The sequence below is a fragment of the Pan paniscus genome, chromosome 2 (assembly GCF_029289425.2).
Source record: "Pan paniscus chromosome 2, NHGRI_mPanPan1-v2.0_pri, whole genome shotgun sequence".
NCBI lineage: Eukaryota > Metazoa > Chordata > Mammalia > Primates > Hominidae > Pan > Pan paniscus.
In genome coordinates, this window is record NC_085926.1 from 15,586,220 (window position 1) to 15,605,827 (window position 19,608).

Below are 19,608 nucleotides of genomic sequence, written 5' to 3' on the forward strand. Positions count from 1 at the left end.
CGGTCCCCGCCAGCTTCCGTAGGAGCCTTTCATTCCAGGAAGGTCCATCGTACTTGCGTTTTCAGGGCCTGAGCGATGACTTTAGCACCAGACACCTGCTCCTCGCTGCGCTCTGCGAAGTTACTGTCCGGCATCTTCCACCGAAAAGCTCTAAGCACTCACGCAGGCGGCAAACAAGCGGAATCACCCAGCAAGGCAAACGCGAAGTCGGCGGCACGCCACCTCTGGGACTGCACCTCTGACGGACAGGAGGGCAACCAACTGCCTTAAACAACGGGAAGGAAGAGGCGGTCTAAATTCGTCCACTTCCCGGGAGAGGTGAGAATGTAAACACGCGCGTTCTCCAATCAGAACTGCGCTCTCTTCTCGGCTCCTCCATTCGCGCGCCAGAATGCCAGAGGGAGGCGGGACTAGCAGGAGATTGCTGCCTATGCAAAGCAGGTAAGAAGCCGAACTCTGAGGCCTCTCGCCATTGTCTCCGAGTCGGCCAGCTGGAGCGTTTTCGGGGCTGTAAAGGGAGAGTGGCGCATGCGCATATTCGGGGCGGAAAGCGCGCTAAGAGCAGGTACAGAGGGGGCGTGGTGCGGCGCGGAGGGGGCGTGGCAAGGGCGTGCGGTCCAGACCCCGCCCCGGGCGCCCAGTTGGACGGGGGGTAGGGCTGCGCAAAGGCTGCCGGGAGCTGGGAAGCCCGGTTCGCGTTCTTTGCTGGGGCTCTTTGTGCATTGCTGCTGTGCTACCGCGTTGCGTTTTCTAGGCATTTACTTACACGCTTTGTGGTTTACGCTCTCATAACCTTGTGGTTTTATAGTCCTTAAATTATTGTAGCGCACGTTACTTAAATCCAGAAGCAGATGTGTACCCCAGCAAGAGATAAAATGACGCTCAGAGTCAGTAGATCCAGACCGTGCTTGAGATCCTGAATCCTGTTTCCTACCCACTATTCAGCCATTGGGTCACAAGCGATGAAAAGAGCACCTTGAAGGTAGTATAGAGCACTGTTTTCTGCAGCCCTTGCTACTAATCCGTATTACTCTCCGCTATTATCTTTCCAAAATTAGGAACTATGGCGTTTCATAATTCTTAGGTTGGGTCCCTACCTACAACCAGCCCTGCACCCGATAGCCTTTTAAAACATTTTTGTGTGAAAATCGTTTGCAATGTGCAATATCTGAAACTACTGCCTTGGAGTCATTAGACTCTCTGCTAAGTGACAATAAACATAAAATTTCCAATTGTAATAAACAGTGGAACTTTTAATTTTTTGAGGATTTGGAGTCATTTTAAGCAAAAAGAACAGTGGTAAGTGGACAGTAAAGAGATGAGAGGGGAGTGGGTCCCATGGGTAGTGAAATGAATGAGAAGCACTGGAAGTGAAACGATTTCTAAACCCAGACATTTTCAAACTGTAGTCCTGGGTCTTTTCAAAAGGTCTTTCCCTCTTTTTCTCAACCCCTCAACCCCACCCCAAGCAGAGGAGAGTGAAGCGGTTGCCTCCCTGCATATGTGGACTGTGTTAGTCCATTTTCATACTGCTATAAAGAAATACCCAAAACTGGGTAATTTATAAAGAAAAAGAGGTTTAATGGTCTCACAGTTCCAAATGGCTACGGAGGCCTCACAATCATGGCAGAAGGTGAAGGAGGAGCAAAGGCATGTCTTACATGGTGGCAGGCAAGAGAGCATGTGCAGGGGAATTGCCCTTTATAAAACCATCAGATCTCATGAGACTTACTATCATAAGAACGGCATGGGAAAAATCCCCTCCCCATGATTCAGTTACTTCCCACTGGGTCCCTCTCACCACATGTGGGGATTATGGGAGCTATAATTCAAGATGAGATTTGGGTGAGGACACAGCCAAACTGTTCTGCCCCTGGCCCCTCCCAAATATCATATCCTCACATTTCAAAACCAATCATGCCTTCCCAACAGTCCCCCAAAGTCTTAACTCATTTCAGCATTAACTCGAAAGTCCACAGGCCAGAGTTTCATCTGAGACAAGGCAAGTCCCTTCCGCCTATGAGCCTGTAAAATCAAAAGCAAGCTAGTGGCTGGGCGCAGTGGCTCACACCTGTAATCCCAGCACTTTGGGAGGCCTAGGCAGGCGGATCATGAGGTCAAGAGATGGAGACCATCCTGGTCAACACGGTGAAACCCTGTCTCTACTAAAAATACAAAAAATTAGGCGGACATGGTGGCAGGCGCCTGTAATCCCAGCTACTCGGGAGGCTGAGGCAGGAGAATGGTGTGAACCCGGGAGGCAGAGCTTGCAGTGAGCTGAGATCGGGCCACTGCACTCCAGCCTGGGGGACAGATCGAGACTCTGTCTCAAAAAAAATAATAAAATTAAATTTAAAAATAAATAAATAAAAGCAAGCTAGTTACTTCCTAGATACAATGGGGGTACAGGAGTGAGGTAAATATACCCATTCCAAATGGGAGAAATTGGCCAAGACAAAGGGGCTAAAGCCCCCATGCAAGTCCAAAATCTGGCAGGGCAGTCAAATAGTAAAGCTCCAAAATGATCTTTCGATCATTTTGACTTCGTATCTCACAGCCAGATCATGCTGATGCAAGAGGTGGGCTCCCACAGCCTTGGGAAGCTCTGCCTTTGTGGCTTTACAGGCTACAACCCCCTCTCCCAGCTGCTTTCACAGGCTAATATTGAGTGCGTGCAGCTTTTCTAGGCACATGGTGCAAGTGGTCAGTGGATCTACCATTCTGGGGTCTGGAGGACGGTGACCCTCTTCTCACAGTTCCACCAGCAGTGCCCCAGTAGGGACTCTGTATGGGGGCTCCCACCCCACATTTCCCTTCCACACTGCCCTAGCAGAGGTTCTCTATGAGGGCTCTACCCCTGCAACAAGCTTCTGCCTGGACATCCAGGCATTTCCATACATCCTCTGAAATCTAGGCAGAGGTTCCCAAACCTCAATTTTTGACTTCTGTGCACCTGCAGGCTCAACACCATGTGGAAGCTGCCAAGACTTCAGGCTTGCACCGTCTGAAGCCAGGCCTGAGCTGTACACTGGCCCTTTTTAGCCATGGCTGGCATGGCTGGGATGCAGGACACCAAGTCCCTAGGCTGCAAACAGCAGGGGGACCCTGGACCTGACCCATGAAACCATTTTTCCTCCTAGGTTTCTGGGCCTGTGATGGGAGGGCCTGTTGTGAAGGTCTCTGACATGCCCTGGAGACATTTTCCCCATTGTCTTGGTGATTAATAGTTGGCTTCTTATTACCTATGCAAATTTCTGCTGCCAGCTTGAATTTCTCCCTAGAAAATGGGTTTTTATTTTCTACTGCATCATCAGTCTGCAGATTTTTCAAATTTGTATGCTCTGCTTCCTCTGGAACACTTTGCCATTTAGAAATTTCTTCTGCCAGATACCCTAAATCATCTCTCTCAAGTTCAAAGTTCCACAGATCTCTAGGACAGGGGCAAAATGCCACTAGTCTCTTTGCATAGCAAGAGTGACCTTTACTCCAACTCTGAATAAGTTCCTCATCTCCATCAGAAACCACCTCAGCCTGAATTTTATTGTCCATATCACTATCAGCATTTTGGTCAAAGCCATTCAATAAGTCTCTAGGAGGTTCCAAACTTTCCCACATTTTCCTGTCTTCTGAGCCCTCCAAGTCTCCAGGAAGTTCCAGACTTTCCCACATTTTCCTATCTTCTTCTGAGCCCTCCAAACTGTTCCAACTTCTGCCAGTTACCCAGTTCCAAAGTTATTTCCACAGTTTCGGCTGTCTTTACAGTAGTGCCCCACTCTCTGCATTACCAATTTTCTGTGTTAGTCCATTTTCATACTGCTATGAAGAAATACCCAAAACTGGGTAATTTATAAAGAAAAAGAGGTTTAATAGATTCACAGTTCCACATGGCTGGAGAGACGTCACAATCATGGTGGAAGATGAAGGAGGAGCAAAGGCACGTCTTACATGGTGACAGGCAAGAGAGTGTGTGCAGGGAAACTCCCATTTATAAAACCATCACAGCTTGAGACTTACTTGCTATCACAAGAACAGCATGGGAAAAACCCTCCACAATGATTCAGTTACCTCCCACCAGGTACCGCTCATGATATGTAGGGGTTATGGGAGCTATAATTCAAGATGAGATTTGAGTGGGGACATAACCAAACCATATCAGGGACCCATCTCAGAGGGTGACTTCTTTCAAGTCTCAGAGTGTATCTAAAAAGAAAATGCAGATTTTGCATTATACTCTAGAATGTATCCATATATTAATTTTAAAATGACATTTATTGAGGTATAATAAAGATACAATTCAATGTCCAGATTTTAAATGTTAGTTAGATGAGTTTTGACAGTTATATCTATATATCTATGAAATCACCACCCAAAATAAAAATGACATTTTAAACTCCTTACCTGTCAAGTAAAATTGACATTCCAGAAAGATGTGAAACGGGCTGGGCACAATGGCTCATGCCTGTAATCCCAGCACTTTGGGAGGCCGAGGTGGGCAGATCATCTGAGGTCAGGAGTTCGAGGCCAGCCTGGCCAACGTGGTGAAACCCCATCTCTGCTAAAATACAAAAATTATCCGGGTGTGGTGGCACATGCCTGTAATCCCAGCTATTCGGGAGACTGAGGTGGGAGAATCGTGTGAGCCAGGGAGGTAGATGTTGCAGTAAACCAAGATTGCACCACTGTACTCTAGCCTGGGTGACAGAGCGAGACCCTGTCTCAAAAAAAAAAAAAAGATGTGAAATCATCTTTGCACTTTGAGTAGTCCTTGACACAATGCCTCCTGTCCTTGTTGAAGAAGTACAGACTTCCCCTTCCATCATGTATTATTTATATCAGTACCTTTTGTGACAGTCTCTGCCCCTGTTACATTAGAGTCAGTTGGAAAGCTTTTTCCAAATAGTTACTTGGGCCCTACCCCAGATCTCCTGAATCAGCATCTTAGGACAAGTCAGGCACCTGTATTTTTTAAAAGCTGCTACCTGATTTTGCTTTGCAGCCCAGAGTTGAGAACCCTAGCTCTGTTTTCATGCCAGAAGCATGAGTTACTAATTAAACATATGATTGCCTGTCACCAAAGTAATACTGTTGATTAATTTGGATTGACAGGTTCAAGACTGATTTGACATTGACAGAACAAGCTGTATCGATGGTAGTCAGTTCACCAGGCCTACTTCTGTGTCAAAAGAAACAGTGACAGAACCACTCAGTATGAAGTGCAATGAAAACTGAACTCTGAATTGGAACAAATAACTGGAATTCAGTTAACTGGTTTTGCAAAAGGATAAATACTCAACTGGTTGGTTTCTGCCATTTAACAAAGAGAAAAATCATTGGGATTGTTTAAACTTGCTTTCACCTTTGCACCTTTCAGTTCAGGATGCAGTGTTCAATTGTTAACTTGGGCTTGATGATTCAGCAGAAAGAAGTGATTTGAGTTCTGGCTCACTGGATTAACAGGGCCAAGGAGCAAGTCCTTTGCAATCCAATTGTAATTACAGCCAGCTTGTCCAACCCTTGGCCCAGGACGGCTTTGAATGCGGCCCAACACAAATTCATAAACTTTCTTAAAACATTATGAGATTTATGCACCGACCCTTTTTTTTGTTGTTGTTGTTTTTGTTTTTTTTTTTTTAGCTCATCAATTATCATTTGTGTTAGTGTATTTTATGTATGGCCCAAGACAATTCTTCTTTTTCCAGTGTGGCCCAGGGAAGCCAAAAGATTGGATACCCCTGACAGGATTCCAGGATTCTTTTGTAATTTCTCAGAGGCCCTCTGTGCATACTCTGTAAGGACTATCCACATTCTTTATTACTTTCATTGGCAATAGGTATAAAATTTTATTTGTTGGATATTTTACTGAAATGTTACTTGTTTTTGCTTATTTACTGATTGGTGGGAGGAAGTCAAAGGATGAATAAATCTAACCTTTTTAAAAGAAAAGGCTAAAATACTCATACCATGCTCTCCAAAGAGCAGAGCTAGTCATCAAAGAATCTGCATACCAATTACTCTATTTGTAGGTTCTGGATTTGAGATTATGAAAAAGAGCAAATTGGTGGTTTTCTTCTCTCTGGGCCAAGGAGATATCCAGGCAACCAGGTAATTTAGTAAGAATTGCAAATGTAGTGCCTGGAGACAATTTATTCTCTAAAGACTGCAGCTTCTACAGGCAGTAACTCTTAAAGCCCCCAAATTGGGATAGTGCGTTTTAATTTCCGTATACTAACAAGGACACTAAAAATCCTTGTGATTATTTTAAAGCATAACACTAGCTGAACTTGTGATTAAGTATTCTCACAAATGTATTATCAAAATGTGAAATGTTTACTTATCAAATGAGGAAATGAATCAAGGTCATTTTTGATACATTATAGAAGCTAAAAATGAAATTGCCTGACATAAGATGAAACTGATACTGAATATCTTAAAAATAAAAAGGCGGAAACAACAAAAAAAGGAATCTATGTAGAACACTATTTTTTATAGCAATGCAAAAACTGTACAGCCGGAAATGTGTTGTAGGAAATATGTCAACATAGGAAGTAAAATAATGTAATGAAAAGGTTCTTTGAATAAAGTGGGTTAAATTGATTTTCTTTGCTTCTCATTAAATCTGTGGACTTCAGAGTACCAAAGCTCAGCAACAGGCTTGAAACAAACCCAGTGAAAAGCAACTTTATTATTGAGCTGAGGATTGATATCAATAATAACTCATTAATAAAAAAGGTTGATAATAAAAACTCCCAGTGCCTGATGCCAGCTGACAGACACTGGGAGTTTTCCCAGGTACCCTGTGACCTAGAGAAAGCTTGGATTCCTGCCTTTGGCTTGGGCTGGCAAGCCCTGTGCCTTTACTCTACATTTTAATGCCAGGGAGACCTGGAACTGGAGAAGGGAGTGCTGTGGGAAGAAAACAGAAGGAATGTTGTTCCCTTGTTTTAGCTTTATGTTAATCCATTATGGGTTTTGGGTTTTTTTGTTTTTGTTTTTTTTTTTTAAGAACATTTGAGATAGTTTGACAGCAGCAGTCATTACATCACTGACGAGGACGTTTACTTGTGTAAAATGCACCAGGAAATAGTGACAACTGTATGTTGTGCTATGAGGATGTAAGAGATTTATCTCAAATGGCTTAGAAATCAAAATATAGGTCAGTGCGGTGGCTCACACCTGTAATCCCAACACTTTGGGAGGCCAAGGCAGGCGGATCACGAGGTCAGTAGATTGACACCATCCTGGCCAACATGGTGAAACCCTGTCTCTACTAAAAATACAAAAATTAGCTGGGCGTGGTGATGTGCGCCTGTAATCCCAGCGACCGGGGAGGCTGAGGCAGGAGAATCACTTGAACCCAGGAGTTGGAGGTTGCAGTGAGCCGAGATTGCGCCCCTGCACTCGAGCCTGGCGACAGAGCGAGACTCCGTCTCAAAAAAAAAAAAAAAAAGAAAGAAATCATAGTATTTCTCCGTATGATGGAATTCCATACTCGGGGGAGTGTCCCACAGGGTAGGCAAGCAGCTATCACCCATGTAATATGGTACTAGTGTTGAAATATTTTCTGTTTTCACTTGCTTCTTCTGCCATTAGCATTCATTACAGCCCTTTCCTTTAACTTTTTAATTTGTACTTTATTGCTTTGTTTTGATAATAATCTATTCTCCATGTCAGCAAAACAAAGATTTATCTCTAGGGAAGAATCTCTGAGTGATTCCCAGGGTTTGGGGGTTGAACTGGGGACATCTTCATGATGAACTTAAGCCCTTAAACTTCTTTTTACATCATAACGTTTGAGTTCTTCTTTGGAGCTTAGCTGTGATTTATTCTTTTCACTTCAAAAAAAATACATTTAACATTTATGACATCTTTCAGACACATGAATAGGATCAGAGATTAATATACACCCATGTACCCAGCCCCTGGCTTAAGAAATACATCACAAATATAATGAAACCCCTGTGTGTCCTTTCCCCATTATACCTCCTTTCCTGTCCTACAGAGGTAACCACTATCTTGAATTTGGTGTTTATAGTTCCCACATTATCCATTCTTTAGATGATGGATATTTGGTCATTTTTAGTTTTTTTGGAAACAGTGTGCTCTGAAATTCTTGCATGTTTCCTTCTTGTGCACATGTGTGAGAGTTTCTACATATATATCGAGGTGGAGGTCATCATCATTTTATCTCCAAAGTATTGTACCAATTTATACTCCCAACATTTGTGTATGAGAGCTACCCTTTCTCCATAGTCTCAACTGTGGAGCTTTAAAAATTTTTAAATGTGAAATGGCTTCTCAGTTCCATTTCTCTGACTACAAATGAGGTTAAGTTATATTTGTATATATATATTGGCCATGCATGTTTCTTTTTCTGTGAATTACCTGTTTACATCTGTTGCACATTTCCTTATTGGATTATCTTTTGCTTTTTGATTTGTAGATGTCCTTTATGTATTCTGAATGCTAATTATTTGTCTTTTAACTTTGTTAATAGTGATTTTAGAGGTATAAAGGGTTTTTTTGTAGTCACATTTGACAACTGGTCTTCCTTATTTTTTTTTTATTTTTTTTACTTTTTTGGTAACTTGCTAAAGAAAACTTTTTGTAACCTGAGGTTATGAAGATTTTTTTCTATATCAAAAAGTGTAAAGTTTTATTTTTTATATTTAAGTCTCTACCTGGAATTGATTTTTGTTTGTTAAGAAGTAAGAATCCATATAACATGTCAATTAGATTTGCTGTGTAATTAACCACCCCAAAACTTAGTGGCTTAAAAGAACCACCATTTATTTAACATATATTCCTATGAGGCTGGGCTCAACTGGGCTCACCCATGTATCTGTGGTCAGTTGCCAGTGAACTGAGTCACTCAGCCCCTGGAGGTTAGCTGGTTGTCCACTGGGATAGCGGGCATATTGCCAGTGAGCCACATAGCTCTACCACTCAGCAGGCTAGCTGGACTTCTTCATTCGATGGCAGCAGGTTGCAAAAGGGAATGAGCCTCATTGTGCAAGCCTCTATGTGCGGTGTTTGCTAACATCTCATTAGCCAAAGCAAGTTATGTGGCTGGGCTCAGACTCTTAAGTTAAAGGCATTCGAGTTACATGATAATGGAACATGGATACAGAGAGGGGAGCAATTGCTGGCCTTTTTTATAGTCAATTTACCATAACATCCAGTTGTCCAAGCACCATTCATAATATAGTTCATTCTCATCCTAGTGATACATAATTTCCCCTCTGTGGAATGTCAAGCTCGCATATTTATGGGAGTATTTCTGTACTCTCTGTTCTTTTCCTATCCTAACACCAATCCCACACTATCTTAATTTCTGTGTTTTTAAAATAAGTCTTGATGTTGGTAGGACAAGTAGTCCCTGGACTTCATTCTTTTGAAGCCATCTTGTTTATTATATTAGTTTTAAGCAACTAGAGGGGATGGAAGAGGAACCTTTAGATTAAAAGAGATTTAAAAGATAGGGTATTTTTTAATGGACAAGACTAAACTACAGTGTCTAGGGATGCACATTGGGTGATAAAGCTATTTTAAAAAACAAAGAAGTGATGACTATAAAAGTCAGGGTTATGGTTACTTGATCCCTCATGGGTAATGTTGTCAGATTTAGAAAAAAAAAAAAAAAAACAGGACTCCAAAACTCCCAGTTGAATTTGAACTTTAGATGAACAATGCATCATTTTTTTTAGTGTAAGTATGTTCCAACATATTTATCTGAAAGTTAAATTTAACTGGGCCACCTGTATTTTACCTGGAAAAATCCTGATTTTATTCAAGGTGATAATGCAGTTTACATTGCCCAGCCTTCCTTGTAGCTAGGAGTGGTCACGCGTCCACACATGGGCCAAAGCAATTTAAATAGGAGTCACTGGGCAGGGCTTTTAGGAAAGCTGATGAAACTGGCAAGTACCCTCTGTACTCTTCCTCTGTACAACATGATAATTGGAGTTGTAGAAGTCATTTTGGAACCACAAGATGACTCTGAAAATGGAAGCTACATGCCAAGAAGTTAGGCCCAGAAAGAGAGGGATCCTGGGTCCTACATGACTCTTGCCTTTGTCAGGTTTTATTATCAGATTTTTATCACTTCCTAAGAAAAAAATGCCTTCTTTTACTATATTCTCACACACATTGAGTAGCATTAGGATTATTTTTTCCTTTATAGTTAGAAGGAATTCTTCTAGAAACTATTTGGGCCTGTTTTGAGGGTGGAGAATGGGAGGGAATGATTGTTTGATAACTATTTCTTCTATGATTGTTGGCATGGTTTAGTTTTTTCTTTTATCTGAAGTTTTGGTAAAAATATATTTTTCAGTCCCAGCTACTCTGGAGGCTGAGGCACAAGGATTGCTTGAATCCAGGAGGCAGAGGTTGCAATGAGCTGAGATTGCACCACTGCACTCCAGCCTGGGTGATGGAGTGAGACAGTCTCAAAAAAAAAAAGAAAAAACAAATAATGTATTTTTTTTCTAGGAAACTACTCGTCTAAATTTTCTAGCTTATCAATATAAGATTGAATGAGGTGATTATTCTTTTTTTAAAAACTTTCTTCTGCATTTATAGATTTCTCTTTGTTTTGTATATTTGTTTCTCTTTTTTTTCTTAATTAGGCTAGCCGATCATTTGTCTTTACCTTTTTTTTTCTCTAAACAACAACTCCTTGGACATACTTATTCATTCTCTCATTTTTCTGTTTTCTAATTTAATTTCCACTCTTATTTTTATTTCCTTCCTTTTGCTTTCTTGAGCATGCCATTACTCTTTTCCTCACTGTTACCACCTTTTGATAGTTTTACAATTTCTACATTGCCAGAGTTAATAACATTTGCACTGTGTTCTATAAATATAATCCTCATGTTTATTTTACATTCAAGGCTCCTGCCAGTTTTTCCATTCACCTCTTAGTTGGCCGAAGATTACCCTCTATGCATTTTTTCAAAGAAGGCTGATGAGACTGATTAGAATAATAGTCCCTGAGTTCTTATATTTTCATACCTATTATCTGGTTTTTTTCTTTACTTCAACCATAGGTTGGCATAATATATAATTTCTGGCTTATATTTTATTTTCTGGAAGGATTCTATAGGCTTTTACTGGCATTGATGTTATTGTAGTAAAGTCTGAGGACAGCCGGATTATTTTGCCCCTAATAAATACCCTTGATCTTTTTATTTAGCTTCCCAAATTATTCTTATTTTATCTTTGAAGATCAAGAATTTTGCTAGGCTATCTGCCAATTTTGATGTTCTGTTCCTTTCTTTCTTGAGTTTTGCTATCTCTTTTCAAGCTATAAATTGAAATATGCTTTTATTTCTGGTGAGTTTTCTTCAATTACATCTTTAATTTTTTTTTTTTTTGCTTCATTATATGTTGTCTATTGTTGTATAAAAATTTACCCTACGACCTATTCAGCAGCTTAAAACAAGACCCATTTATTATCTCAAAGTCTCTATGTGTCAGGAGTCTGAGCATATTTTTACTGGATCCTCTGGTCAGCATCTCACAAGGTTACAGTGAAGTTGTCAGCTGGCCTCATGGTCTCATCTGAGGCTGAGTTTTCTTCCAAATTCAACTGATCGTTGAAAGAATGAATTTCCTTGCAGTTGTAGTATTCATGGTGGCTTGCTTCTTCAAGGTCAGCCGGGGAGAGAGTGTGTCTGAAATCTTGGAGCACCCCGGTTCTTTTTTTAAAGACCTGATTAACTCAGACCCACCAGGGTAATCTCTTTTGATTAACTAGATTAACTGGCTTGGGATTTTAACTACATATGTGAAAGCCCTTCACCTTTGTCATATTCTATTGGCTAGTAACAGAGCACAATTTCCACCTGCACTCAAGAAAAGAGGATTATACAAGGAGTCACCTTAAGGTGTGTCCACCACACATTATTTTTTTCTTTTATGCATTTTCCAATTATGCATATGATGGATCTCGTTCACTGTTCTCCCTATCATTTTCTGTGGACTCCTTTTCAATTCTGTATTTCCATTCATGTTGCTTATTTATTTACAGCATCATCTGATTTCTTTTGCTGCTTCTATCTTTGCCATAATTTCTTGATGTTTTAATTTTTTCTTCTGCTTCTTTCCTGAGCCCTGCCAGATAATATTTCATCTGTCTCCCAGCTTTCTATTCCCCACCCCCTTCTCCCTTGTCTCTTCTTCCCTCTTCCCCCTCCTTACCTTCTCCTCTTCTCCTCCTTTCCTCCCCTTCTCCCCTTTTTCCCTTTCATCTTTTAATTCTCTTGGTCTATTTTTTGCTTTTATTTAATATAAGCAGTTTTTTTTCACTCGTGGCAGAATGTTTTGTCACAGTTTTTATTTGTGTTGTGGCAGTTTTCTGGGGTATAACCTTTGTTTTCGTATAGTATCTTTCAAAAGATCTTGAGCTTTTTATTTACTCATTTTTGAGTGAGTTTTTCCTCTACTGTAGGAGGTTTATGTGTGAACAAGGCCATTCTGGTTCACAGTTATTTTTTCTTAGCACATTGAAGATTTTGTTTTCTTACTTCTATTGTTACTCTTGAAAAGTCTGCTGTTTTCAAATCACCATATCTTTGAAGGCAATCTCTCTTCCCTCTGGTTGCGTCTAAGATTTTTTTCTTCTTCAAATATTTCGTGTTCTGGTTTCTTTATGTTGTGTATAGATTTCTTTTTGGTTGTCTTGAATCTATGGATTTCTGTATTTTATTATTAAAATTCTCACCTATTATACCTTCAAACGTGTAATGTGTCATGTGTCATTTTATGTATTTTCTCCCTCTTTCTCTTTTTTTTTTTTTTTTTTTTTTAAGTCAAGGTCTTGCTCTGTCGCCCAAGCTGGAGTACAGTGGCACAGCCGTAGCCCACTGCAGCCTTAAACTCCTGGGCTCAAGCCATCCTACCACCTCAGCCTCTTGAGATGCTGGGACCACAGGTGTACACCACCATGCCCAGCTAATACTTTTTTACTTTTTGTAGAGATTATATTGCCCAGGCTGGTCTTGAATTCCTGGCCTCAAGTGATCCTCTCATCTTGACCTCCAAAGTGTTGAGATTACAGGCATGAGCCATTGCACCCAGCCTCTATTTTCCCCTTCTGAAATTCCAATTAGAAATATCATGGAACATCATGTATGTCTTCCATGTCTCATCTTCTTTCTTTCCCTTTTGTCATCTCTGTGGTACATTCTAAACAAATTTTTTAATGATTCTAACAGCCATGCCACAAAATGTCTCCATTTGGTTTTATTTGACAATATCTTTTTTTTTTTTTTTTTTGACACAGAGTCTCTATTACCCAGGATAGAGTGTAGTGGTGTGATCTCAGCTCACTGCCACCTCTGCCTCTGAGCTCAAGCAATCGCCCTACCTTAGCCACCCAAGTAGCTGGGACTACAGGCATGCACCACCACACACAGCTAATTTTTGTATTTTTTGTAGAGATGGGGTTTTGCTATGTTGCCCATGCTGGCCTCCAACTCCTGGGCTCAAGTTATCTTCCTGCCTTGGCCTTCCAAAGTGCTGGGATTAGAGGCATGAGCCACCACTCCCAACCAACAATATCTTATTCTTTTACCTGTTTTAGAGTCCTCTGAGTACTTCTTTAATCAACTTCAGTGTACTTATTTGAAAATTTGCACTAGTAATCCTTCCATCTGAAGTTGTTGGGGGCCTGATTTTGCTGTATTCTTTAACTTTCTTGCATAATATTTGCTTCCTTGTGTGTTTTGTAATTTTGAATTTTGAGCTCTTGTTTACCTTGTTCTTCAACCCAGGACACTCAATCTTCAAGAAGAGGGTATGTGGATAGGCTTTTCCAGGCATCTTAGGACTGATAACATCTCAAAATCACTTTGTGCTCATTTCTTGGCATAGAGTTACCTGGGTCATGTATGTTGTGAGTTTTTGAATCATGAACCCACATAAGGAAAACCTTTGATTATGTTGGTTATGACTTTCAAGGAGTACTATTTTCCCCTGCTCAGAGCCCAAGATGAGATGTACAAGTTTCTACGTCAGATAGTTACTTTGGCAGGCAGGCAGATATTTGTTTTTGTCCATCCTTTCAATAAAGGAATCATTCCTTAAGGTTCCTAGCTATATGCACAGATCTCACTCCAACCTCCACATCTTGTCTTTCTGTCCTTCATGGTCTTTAAAATCTAAACCCCTTGGATATCAAGATTGGGACATGTTCCAGTATCACCTCACCACTCCAGTTTTCAGTTACTTGTTTTTAGTTTTTATTTTTTAAATGCTTTTTTTAAAAGAGAAGTTTTATGCTCACAATAAAATTGAGCAGAAAGTACAGAAAGTTTACATATACTCCCTGTCCTGATACATGCATAGCCTTCCCTGTTATCAATATCCCAGACTAGAATGGTATGTTTGTTATAATCAATGAACCTGCATTGACACATTATTATAACATGAAGTCCATAGTTTACATTAGGATTCACTTCTTTCTCCCTTAACCCTTGGCAACCACTGATCATTTTACCATCTCTGCAATTTTGCTTTTTCCACCATTGGAAATGTTACATATTGGAATCATACAGTATGTAGCTTTTACAGATTGGTTTCTTTCCTTTAGTAATATACATCTAAGGTTCCTCCATATCTTTTCATGGCTTGATAGCTCATTTCTTTTTAGCACTGAATAATATTCCATTGTCTGAATGTATCACACTTTATTAATCCATTCACCTACTGAAGAATATCTTGATTGCTTCCAAGTTTTGGTAACTATGAAAAAAACTGCTATAAACACTCCTGTGCAGTTTTTTTTGAGACATAAGTTTTCTACTCCTTTGGGTAAATACAAAGAATACGATTGCTGAATCATACGATAAGAGTATGCTTCATTTTGTAAGAAAATGCCAAGCTGTCTTCCAAAGTGGTTGGATCATTTTGTGTTCCCATCAGCAATGAATCAGACTTCCTGTTGCTCTATATTCTCAACAGCATTTGGTCTTTTTAAAAATTGTTTTGGGCCGGGCGCGGTGGCTCACACCTGTAATCCCAGCAATTTTGGGAGGCCGAGGCGGGCGGATCACCTGAGGTCAGGAGTTTGAGACAAGCCTGACCGAAATAGAGAAACCCTGTCTCTACTAAAAATACAAAAATTAGCCGGTCGTGGTGGCAGGCGCCTGTAATCCCAGCTACTCGGGTGGCTGAGGCAGGAGAATTTCATGAACCTGGGAGGTGGAGGTTGCAGTTAGCCAAGATCGCACCATTGTACTCCAGCATAGGGGACAAGAGCGAGACTTCATCTTCAAAAAAAAAAAGTTTTGTTTTTTTCCTTTCACCAAACTAAGCATTTAGTCTTGTCAGTGTTTTGGATTTTGACTATTCTAATAGGTGCATAGTGGTATCTAATTTTAAATTTGCAATTCCCTTGTGACATATGATGCTGAGCATCTTTTCATAAGTTTATTGCTATTTGTGTATCTTCCTTGGTGAGATGTCTGTTCAGATCTTTTGCTTATTTTATTTTATTTATGTATTTTTTTTTTTTGAGTCTCACTCTGTCACCCAGGCTGGAGTGCAGTGGTGCAATCTCGGCTCCCTGCAACCTCCGCCTCCTGGGTTAAAGCAATTCTCCTGCCTCAGCCTCCCGAGTAGCTGGGACTACAGGCACGAGCCACCACACCCAGCTAATTTTTTGTAGTTTTAGTAGAGACGGGGGTTTCACTATGTTGGCTAGGATGGTCTTAACCTCTTGACCTCGTGATCTGCCTGCCTTGGCCTCCCAAAGTGCTGGGATTATAGGCATGAGCCACCATGCCCGGCCTTTTGCCTATTTTTTAATCAAGTTGTTTACTTTCTTATTGTTGAGTTTTAACAGTTCTTTGATATTTTGTATAACATTCCTTTATCTGATAAATCTTTTGCAGATATTTTCTCTCAGTCTGTAGCTTATCTTCTTCTTTTCTTGATAGTTTCATTTGCAGATCAAAAGTTTTACATTTAGTGAAGTGCAGTGTATCAATTCTTTCTTTTTTGTCCAACGCAAGGTCATCTAGCTATTCTCCTATGTTATCTTCTAAGAGTTTTATAGTTTTGTACTTTACATTTAGATCTATGATCTGTTTTGAGTTACTTCTTGTGAAGGGTATAAGATCTTTATCTAGATTTGTTTTTTACATGTGGGTGTCCATTTGTTCCAGCACCATTTGTTGAAAAGACTGTCTTTGCTCCATCACATTGCCTTTGCTCCTTTGTCAAAGATGAGTTAACTATAGCCTGGTGTGCAGTGGTGCACACTTGTAGTCCCAGCTGCTCAGTAGAGTTCAATAGTTTTCTTTAGGAGGCTGAGGTAGAAGAATTGCTTGAGCCTAGGAATTTGAGTCCAGCCTAGGCAACATAGCAAGACCTCATTTGTAAAATAAATAAATAAGACCAGTTGACTGTATTTATGTAGGTCTATTTCTGGATTCTCTATTCTGTTCCATCTATTTGTCTGTTCTTTGGCCAATTGATAAAATATCATGTTGTCTTGATTACTACAGTTTTATAATGTCTTGAAGTTGGTAGTGTGAGTGTTCTGACTTCATTCTTCTTCAATATTGTATTAGCCATTCTTGGTCTTTTACCTCTCCATATACAATTTATTTTTATGTATTTATTTAGAGACAGGTCTCGCTCTGTCATCCAGGCTGGAATGCAGTGGCGTGATCATAGCTCACTATAACCTTGAACTCCTGGGATCAAGTGATCTTCCCACTTCCATCTGCTGAATAGCCAGGACTACAGGCACATACCGCCTTGCCCAGCTAACTTAATTTTATTTTTAATTTTGTAGAGAATGGGGTCTCTCTATTTTGCCCAGGCGGGTGGTCTCAAACTCCTGGCCTCAAATGATCCTCCTGCCTTGGCCTCTTAAAGTGCTGAGCTTACAGGCATAAGCCACTGCTCCATATACAGTTTAGAATCAGTTTGTTGATACCTACAAAATAACTTGTTGGGATTTCCGCTGGGATTGTGTTGAATCTATAGATCAAGTTGTTGGCAAGAACTGACATCTTAACAATATTGAGTCTCTGCATTTATTTAGTGCTGCTTTGATTTCTTTCAACAGAGTTTTGTAGTTTTTTCATGCAGACCTTAAACGTTTTTAAAAGATTTATACCTAAATATTTCATATGTAGGGTACAAATATAAATAGTATTATGGTTTTTAAATTTTTTTCTTTTTTATTTTTTTGAGTCTCACTCTGTCACCCAGGCTAGAGTGCAGTGGTGCAATCTCGGCTCACTGCAAGCTCCACCTCCCGGGTTCACGCCATTCTCCTGCCTCAGCCTCCCGAGTAGCTGGGACTACAGACGCCTGCCACCACACCTGGCTAATGTTTTGTATTTTTCATAGAGATGGGGTTTCACCATGTTAGCCAGGATGGTCTCAATCTCCTGACCTCGTGATCCACCTGCCTCGGCCTCCCAAAGTGCTGGGATTACAGGCGTGAGCCACTGTGCCCAGCCAATAGTATTATGTTTTAAATTTAAAAGTCCACTGTTTTTTGCTGATATATGAGAAATAAATTGATGTTTACATATGAACCTTGTATCCTACAACATTGGTATAATAACTTATTAGTTCCAGATATTTTTTATTAATTCATTCCAATTTTCTACATCAATGACAATTTCATCTGTGAACAAAGGCAGTTTTATTTCTTCTTTCCCAGTTTGCGTATCTTTTCTTTGCTTTTTGCATTAGCCAGGACTTACAGTATGATGTTGAAAAGCAGTGGTAAGAAGGGACATCATTACCTTGCTCCCGATCTTTGTATAAAGCCTCTAGTTTCTCACCACTAACTGTGATGTTAGCTGTAGGTGGTTTTTTAAATCAAGTTGAGGAAGTTCCCCTCTATTCGTAGTTTACTGAGAGTTATTATCATTCCAAATGGGTATTGTACTTCGTCAAATACATCTATTTGACATCTATTTTTCTGCGTCTATTGATATAATCATGTGATTTTTCTTTTCTTTTTTTGAGACAGGGTCTCACTCTGTCACACCAGCTGGAGTGCAGTGGTACAAACACAGCTCACTGCAGCCTCCACCTCCTAGGCCATGTGATCTTTCTTATTTAGCCTGTTAATGTGATAGATTACATAAATTGATTTTCAAATATTGAACCAACCTTTCATACCTTAGATAAATCTCACTTAGTCATGGTGTATAATTTCTTCTATGGATTATTAGATTCAATTTGCTAATATTTGTTGGTGTAAAAGTCATTGTGGTTTTTGCCATTGAAAGTAATGGCAAATGACTTTTGCACCAACCTAAGGATTTTGCTAAGGATTATTGCATCTATATTTATGAGAGATATTGCTCTGTAGTTGTATTAGTCTGAATTCTCTAGGGAGATACTGGGAGAACCCACCCCCAATATTTCAACGTAGGTTCTATTTTCCATAAGTGTCAGCTGGCTGAGAAATAAAGAGAGACAGTACAAAGAGAGGAATTTTACAGCTGGGCTGCCAGGGGTGACATCACATATCAGCAGGACCATGATGCCTGCCTGAGTCTCAGACCAGCAAGTTTTTATTAAGGGTTTCAAAAGGGGAGGGAGTGTAAGAACAGAGAATAGATACAAAGATCACATGCTTCAAAGGGCAAAAAGCAGAACCACTGATAAGGGTCTAACAAAGATCACATGCTTCTGAGGGAACAGGGCAAAGGGCAAAAGCAGAACCACTGATAAGGGTCCAACAAAGATCACAGGGCAAAGGGCAAAAGCAGAACCACTGATAATGGTCTATGTTCAGCGGTGCACGTATTGTCTTGATAAACATCTTAAACAACAGAAAACAGGGTTCAAGAGCAGAGAACCAGTCTGACCACAGATTTACCGGGGCTGAGTTTTCCCAACCCTAGCAAGCCTGAGGGTTCTGCAGGAGACCAGGACTTATCTCAATCCTTATCTCAACTGCACAAGACAGACATTCCCAGAATGGCCGTTTATAGACCTCCCCCCAGGAACGCATTCCTTTCCCAGGGTATTAATATTAATATTCCTTGCTAGGAAAAGAATTTAGCGATATGTTTCCTACTTGCACATCCATTTATAGGCTCTCTGCAAGAAGAAAAATGTGGCTCTTTTAGCCCAACCCCACAGGCAGTCAGACCTTATGGTTGTCTTCCCTTGTTCCATAAAAATCGCTATTATTCTGTTCTTTTTCAAGGTGCACTGATTTCATATTTTTCAACTACACATGTTTTACAATCAATTTGTACAGTTAGCACAATTATCGCAGTGGTCCTGAGGTGACATACATCTTCAGCCTACGAAGATAACAGGATTAAGAGATTAAAGACAGGCATAAGAAATTATAAAAGTGTTATTTGAGAACTGACAAATGTCCATATTAAGATGAAATCTTCACAATTTATGTTCCTCTGCCGCAGCTCCAGCTGGTCCCTCCATTCAGGGTCCCTGACTTCCCATAACAGGGAGACAGTGCCAATGGGATATATAGAGAGAGAGATATGAAAGAGATTTATTAGAGGAATTGGCTCACACAATTATGGAGGCTGAAAAGTCCAATAACAGGCCATCTGCAAGCTGGAGACCCTGGAATGTCAATGGCATAACTCAGTCCAA

General features: G+C 40.3%; 2 protein-coding genes across 6 annotated transcripts in view; one reads left to right on the forward strand and one right to left on the reverse strand.

Moving 5' to 3' along the window:
- The window catches only part of HACL1 (2-hydroxyacyl-CoA lyase 1), a 40,322-nt gene extending 40,082 nt beyond the window's left edge, over positions 1-240 (reverse strand). Inside the window, exon 1 of one of the 2 annotated variants that reach the window (XM_003826201.5) lies at positions 54-240. In XM_003826201.5, coding sequence (XP_003826249.1) covers positions 54-134 — 81 coding nt within the window. In that variant the 5' untranslated portion in view covers positions 135-240. The remainder of the gene's footprint in view (positions 1-53) is intronic. The other variant, XM_034955896.3, reaches the window with a different exon arrangement.
- Positions 56-19,608, forward strand: part of BTD (biotinidase) — a 133,567-nt gene continuing 114,014 nt past the window's right edge. The window contains exon 1 of one of the 4 annotated variants that reach the window (XM_003826209.6): positions 56-441. In XM_003826209.6, coding sequence (XP_003826257.1) covers positions 392-441 — 50 coding nt within the window. In that variant the 5' untranslated portion in view covers positions 56-391. Of the gene's footprint in view, positions 566-19,608 lie in introns of all 4 variants that reach the window. The other 3 variants (XM_055109527.2, XM_008951673.6, XM_008951674.6) reach the window with 3 other exon arrangements.